The following is a 5,562-nucleotide window of genomic DNA, read 5'->3' as shown; positions in this document are numbered from 1 at the left end:
TTATTTAACAAAAGTAACCAGTAACATCAAACAGGCACTTTTATTAAGAGAAAAACTGTCTAGAAGAAATGTCTTAAACACCTTACAATAACCTCCTTGTAGGTGCATTTAACTGAGTTCTGTTGCTGTGAAGAATACAGCTCACGCACAGGATGGATGAATGACCGGTACATTTGTCAAGTATTCACTGAATACTACCTTATATCCACATATATATTAAATTTGCAAACGATTTAGCTGCTGATCTGAGATAGATGTCATTTCTGTTGGTCCTCTGGAAGAGGTCGTCTGAACAGAAGGGTATGTGGCTCTGGCTCAGGATTCACGTCACGAGCCCAGCCTAGACTCTGTTGGATGCCGAGTCTTCTCCATTCCTCTTCAGATACCAGACGAGTCCGGGATACTTTCTGGACAGTTCTCTGGGCAACATGACAGGCTGGTCCCGCAGTGCTTGTCGAAGTACTTGTCCGAGCAGTACGTCTGCTCAGGGGCCACTCAGCCAGCGCGCAGCAGTGTAGAAGACGAAGTGAATGTGAAAGCGACAGCAGCCCAGCCAGACACACATCTCCCTCGGGCCAAGGCAATGACTAGACTGAGACCCTGTTACGATTTATATCTAGATGTCCCCAAGGCCTCCTGTGGCCATTGGTGGGGATTTGGGGAGGTGACTGACTCATAGCTGTGAGACACTCAATTGTGGATTTGTCCACTGGTGATCATGACATCGGGAGGTGACGCCCAGTCCGAGGAGTGGGTCACCGGAGGTTGCCATGGAAGGCCTCCCTCCCTCCCTCTTCACTTGATCTCTCCTTCCTCCCGCCATGCAATGAGCTGCTTCTCCTCTGCGATGCCACCCAGCCTGGCAGCCTAAGTGAACGAAATCTCTATAAACTGTGAGCCAGGACAGACTTTCCTCCTTTAAGCTGTGGCTGTCAGATACCAGGCCTCAGCAATGGGAACGTAACTAAGACACCTACCCCCCACTACACAGATGAGAAATTGGGGCCAACAGAGTCTGCATGCCATCCCTGAGTGAGGACAGATGCTCGGGCTACCCTCGCCCCTTCTTTTGGGACATCATCTGTCCAAGAGAGACAGCTACAGACAGACTCGGGTCAGATCTTTGTGTTTGAAGTTGTGCTCCACAGGACTTAACAACTCGAAATAACACACATTCCAGCAACAAAGAGATGTCCAGCGAGTGCTTGTGGCAGCCACTGCAATCTGCTTCCAACTCCGGGAACGTAACTGACCAGAGCCCCAGCTGCAGCTCTGAGAAACCCGTGCTGCTCCCCATCGGTGTCCGGCTTCAGCAGGAATACAGAGGTGGCCCACTGCTGGGAGACGGGGGCTCCTCCGAGAGAAGCCTTGTCACACCTCCCTAGACCATAGTGGGTACACCCACATGCCCCCCTCTTGCACTGGGGTCTGATCTGCCTTTCCAACTGTCTTACTTTTCTGATTGTTAAGACAAAATACCTGACACCCAAAGTTAAGGGGACAAACTTATTTAGCTCAGTTTGTGAGCTTTTATTCCACAATCAGCTGGCTCCAAGGCAGGGTGGCACATGGCAGAAGGCAGCAGTTCATGGTGCAGAACTTACTTGAAAATGGAAAACCGCCATGTCTCACCTTTCTTCACTACAGACAGCAACTCTGGCCACTGATCTCTTCTCCAAGGGCTCAAATGCAATAGCAAGTATTGAGTGCCTTCTGTATGCCAGGCATAGGGCCAGGGCTTCGGGACAGCTTTTTGAATCCCTTGTAATTTGAAAGAAAATCAGTAGAGGAATTAATTTAAGGAATTATTTCCCAGCAGGGATGATGGGACATGCCTGTAATACCAGCACTCAGGGGACCGAGACAGGAGGATCTCAGTGAGTTTGAGGTCAGCTTGAACTATACAGTTAGACCTTGTCTCAAAAAGAAAAAAAATATTTCCCACTTATTTCCATCCCCCTGAATTCTGAATTTTCCTATATTAAGAAAATACTATCTTTTTTTTCTTTTTTAAATGTATTTAGTACAGGGTCTATAGGAGCTCACTACACAGATTGGACTCGTAGTGATCCTCCTGTTTTCAGCTTCCCAGCCGCTGGGATTACAGGTGCACACCACCATGCCCAGTCTGATTCACTGTCTCAGTGCACCCAGGCACCCGGCTGGCCCTGCAGGCTGAGGATCAAAACCTCATCCCTGCCTCTGCCTAAGCAGGGGCTTTCACAATTTAAAGGAGAAACTCACTGGCTCGCATTTTAGAGATTTAATCCTAGGCTGGTGGCTCAGCAGCAGCAGCTTGGAGATGGGCCTGGGAGGTAAGGGGCCATCACTGGGCAGCCAGGAAGCCCGGAGAGGAGGGAGGAGCCAGGGAAGAACATGGGTCTTTTCACGGCCACCCTGTGACCTGCCTCTTCTGGCCAGGCCCCTCCTCCCAACAGGAAGTCAGCTGGAAACAGCCGACTGCACCAGCAGTCGTCATCCGGAAGTCCCACCTGTGCGCCCACGACACTCCTGGGGTCACTTTGATATAAACCGTAACAAGGATCCGTCCCCTAAGTAGGCTTGCTAGGTCAAAGGCTGTGGGGCATGCACTTAAGATTTCAAATACGAGCCCTGCTAGAATCCCGACAGAGCGAGTCCCAGACTTACACACCGGTTGTGTTCTGAGGGACGGAGTCTTTCCCACCTTTGACACAGGTACACCACGCACACTGCCTGGCGCGTCGCAGCAGTCCCCTCCACATCACCACTGCTTTCCCTTTGGCTTCCGAAGGTCGTCCTGGGCTCTGAACCCTGCACCGCCATACACTACCGCCCAGTGAACGCGCAGCGGCACAACTGTGACCATATCCGGCAGATGCGTGAGCTGGCGCACCACACGTTCGTAATGCAGAGTTTGGCGTGTGCGAGCTCCCAACGCCAAAGCTCCGGCAGCGCGCCAGTTCTGTTTCCACTAGCTGTACACAGGATCCTCCTCCTCTGCCCTTCCCTGCACCAAAAATCGTTTTTTAAAGTGTTCTGCTAAGCAGTTAGGCAGCCCTCCGGTTTCACAAGTAACTTTGCTTAGCGCGTTTATCCACACCCGCAAACTGGCCGTGTGCATGTTTTTATTTTTATTGGTGTGTGTGTACGTGGTGCACTCCTGCGGGAACTTGAGTCCGGGCACATCTTAGTTCTTTTTCTGTCCCCTTGGCCCCATCACTCCCTCTCCGGGCCCCTTACCACTTCCAAAAGGCCTGTCCCCCTGTCCCCATTATCTTCTATTTTGCTCTTTCATTTATTTATACTTTGGGCTTTTTATAAAAGTCATGTTGTATTTAAACTGTGTGTCTGATTTGTTTCATTCCACATTGTGGCCTGAGGCGCATTCATTTGCCTACAGTCATCTGTACACTTTTGTGATTTTTTTTTTTTTTTCCAGAACCGGGGATTGAACTCAGTCCCTTGCGCTTGCCAGGCAAGTGCTTATTCCACTGAGCCATCTCCCTGGCCCCACCCTCCCCTTTTTTTTTTGAGACAGGGTCTCACTATGCCCTTCAGGCTGCCCTCAAACTCATTATGAAGCCCAGGCTGGGCTTGAACTCACAGCGATCCTCCTGCCTCAGCCTCCCAAGTACTGGGATGCGCCACCATGCCCAGCTCTTTTTGTGAACTTTGTATGATGACCTTTGTCCATTTTTCTACTGGCATATTAAAATTTCCTTATCCCTAACAGTTCTTTTACAGTCATGTGTAACATTGTAACATATATCCTGAGCAGTGGGTCATTACGCCGCTGTAGCACTGTGGAATTGTCAGAGTATATTTAAACTTAAAGGGTACAGCGTAGCCCACAGATAGGCTGTGTGGTATGTATTCATACATACACCCTGTACATAATGTGTGTATGTGATGGATGGATGTGTGCATGTCATACATATTTTCATACACACACACACATAAGTGGTCTGTACATATATACAGCATAGCCTACTGCTCCTAAAGCTATGAACAAAAGACGAGGAATGAAATAAAGCCCAAGAAATGATACAGTCCAGAGCCAATAAATACGAGCTGCAGGAGGCAGCTGCCGACACAACATGGCATACTGTTCGCTGAACATTTTCCTAAGCAGAAGCATAGTCTAAAATAACGACACGAGCACACTGCATGGCTCCACCAGCCAGTAACACGGACACACACTGCCATTACCAAGTGCTGCACGCTGCACGCAACTGTGTGTGCCACACAATTATGTGCCCGCCAGTGCGGTTTCTTTCCAGCAGCATCAGACAGCGCACGCGTAATGGATGCTGCTGCTGCGCGGCTGTGTCTTGAGGCGAGAACTCCTCAGCTCTACTGTTATCTTCTGGGATAGCTGCCATACGCGCGGTCTGCCACTCACAGAAATGTCATTACGTGGTACGTGAAGGCTAGCGCTGCTTCCGGGACATGTGTTATCAATAAAGTCTGCCATTATTAGTTTGGACATGGTGTGACTTTTCCTCTGGCTCAGTAATTTCCTTCCAGGAAAAAAAAATCCAACCAATAGTGTAAGGCGCTCTAAAGACTGAGGTTAAGGCACTAAGTTATCAAAACCCAACGTATAGAACATCTCTATCTTAAACAATTCTTAGAGCCTTTTCTTCTAAAGGTGTATTCGAAAGACAGTGTTAAGAGTGCATTTACAGGGCTGGGGACAGAGCTCTGCGGCCTAAGTACCTGCCCGGCAAGCCCAAGGACCCGAGTTTGATCCCTGGGACCGCATGCTGTGCTGGCCCTGAAACTGTGCACGGTGGTGCACGCCTGTGATCCCAGCGCTGGGGAAGTTAAGGAAGGAGGATCACTACAACACTGAACTGCGGAGCAAGACCATGTATCAAAAACTTTTTTTTTTTTAATTTAGAAAAAACAATGGGTTTACATAAGAAACTACTAATGTGTAGCTCAGTCATTAGACAGTTCCCGCGCTATTATTTAATAACATCTTCTTTTATCAGTCACTGTCTATTTCTGTGGTAGACTTTTAGGTCAGCTTTCTGCCACTGTGACAAATACATGAGAAAATCAACTTAAAGAAGAACTTATTTTAGTGTTTCAGGTTTCGGGCCACAGCTGCCCAGCCTACAGTGAGACTGTACCACAGAGCAGAGGGCGCTACGAGGGGGCTGCTCCTCAGGAAGGGCCGGAGGTCCCCGCTCAGGGCATACCCGCAGGGGTATGTGTCACCCAGGAGGCCCTGCCTTGTAAAGGTTCACCACCTTCCCATAGTACCACAAGTCTTTTAACCTTGGAAGACACTTAAAATCCAAATCATAACCAATACCGATAATGTTTTCCATTTTTAATAAATTCCTTTATTATAAAGCATAATTAAAATTTCTCTTTGCACCATGTTAACATTATAGTAATTCTGCTGTGGAAAATAAAATTCTGCTTTGCAGGAAAGAGAAAATCCCTCAAGACCACGGCCTTGTGTCTTTATTTACATATTAGAGCGGGTGAGCCAGTGAAAATCCTACAAAAAGAAAAGACAATATTCAGTTAGAAAAAACAATGATCTCAACCTATAACCTGACTGTT

At 48.3% G+C, this 5,562-nt stretch overlaps 1 protein-coding gene and 1 pseudogene across 3 annotated transcripts in view; both read right to left on the bottom strand.

The window, feature by feature from the left end:
* Window positions 1–257: 257 nt before the first annotated feature.
* Window positions 258–1,297, bottom strand: LOC101579820 (annotated as a pseudogene).
* A 4,022-nt stretch (window positions 1,298–5,319) lies between these two features.
* The window catches only part of Hacl1 (2-hydroxyacyl-CoA lyase 1), a 49,668-nt gene continuing 49,425 nt past the window's right edge, over window positions 5,320–5,562 (bottom strand). For all 3 annotated transcript variants that reach the window (XM_004631663.2, XM_023715781.1, XM_023715782.1), the window contains one exon: window positions 5,320–5,497. In XM_004631663.2, coding sequence (XP_004631720.1) covers window positions 5,465–5,497 — 33 coding nt within the window. In that variant the 3' untranslated portion in view covers window positions 5,320–5,464. The remainder of the gene's footprint in view (window positions 5,498–5,562) is intronic.

This window comes from Octodon degus, unplaced genomic scaffold (genome assembly GCF_000260255.1).
Source record: "Octodon degus isolate 3935 unplaced genomic scaffold, OctDeg1.0 scaffold00043, whole genome shotgun sequence".
NCBI classification, from domain to species: Eukaryota; Metazoa; Chordata; class Mammalia; order Rodentia; family Octodontidae; genus Octodon; species Octodon degus.
This window is presented reverse-complemented; position numbering and strand designations above follow the sequence as displayed.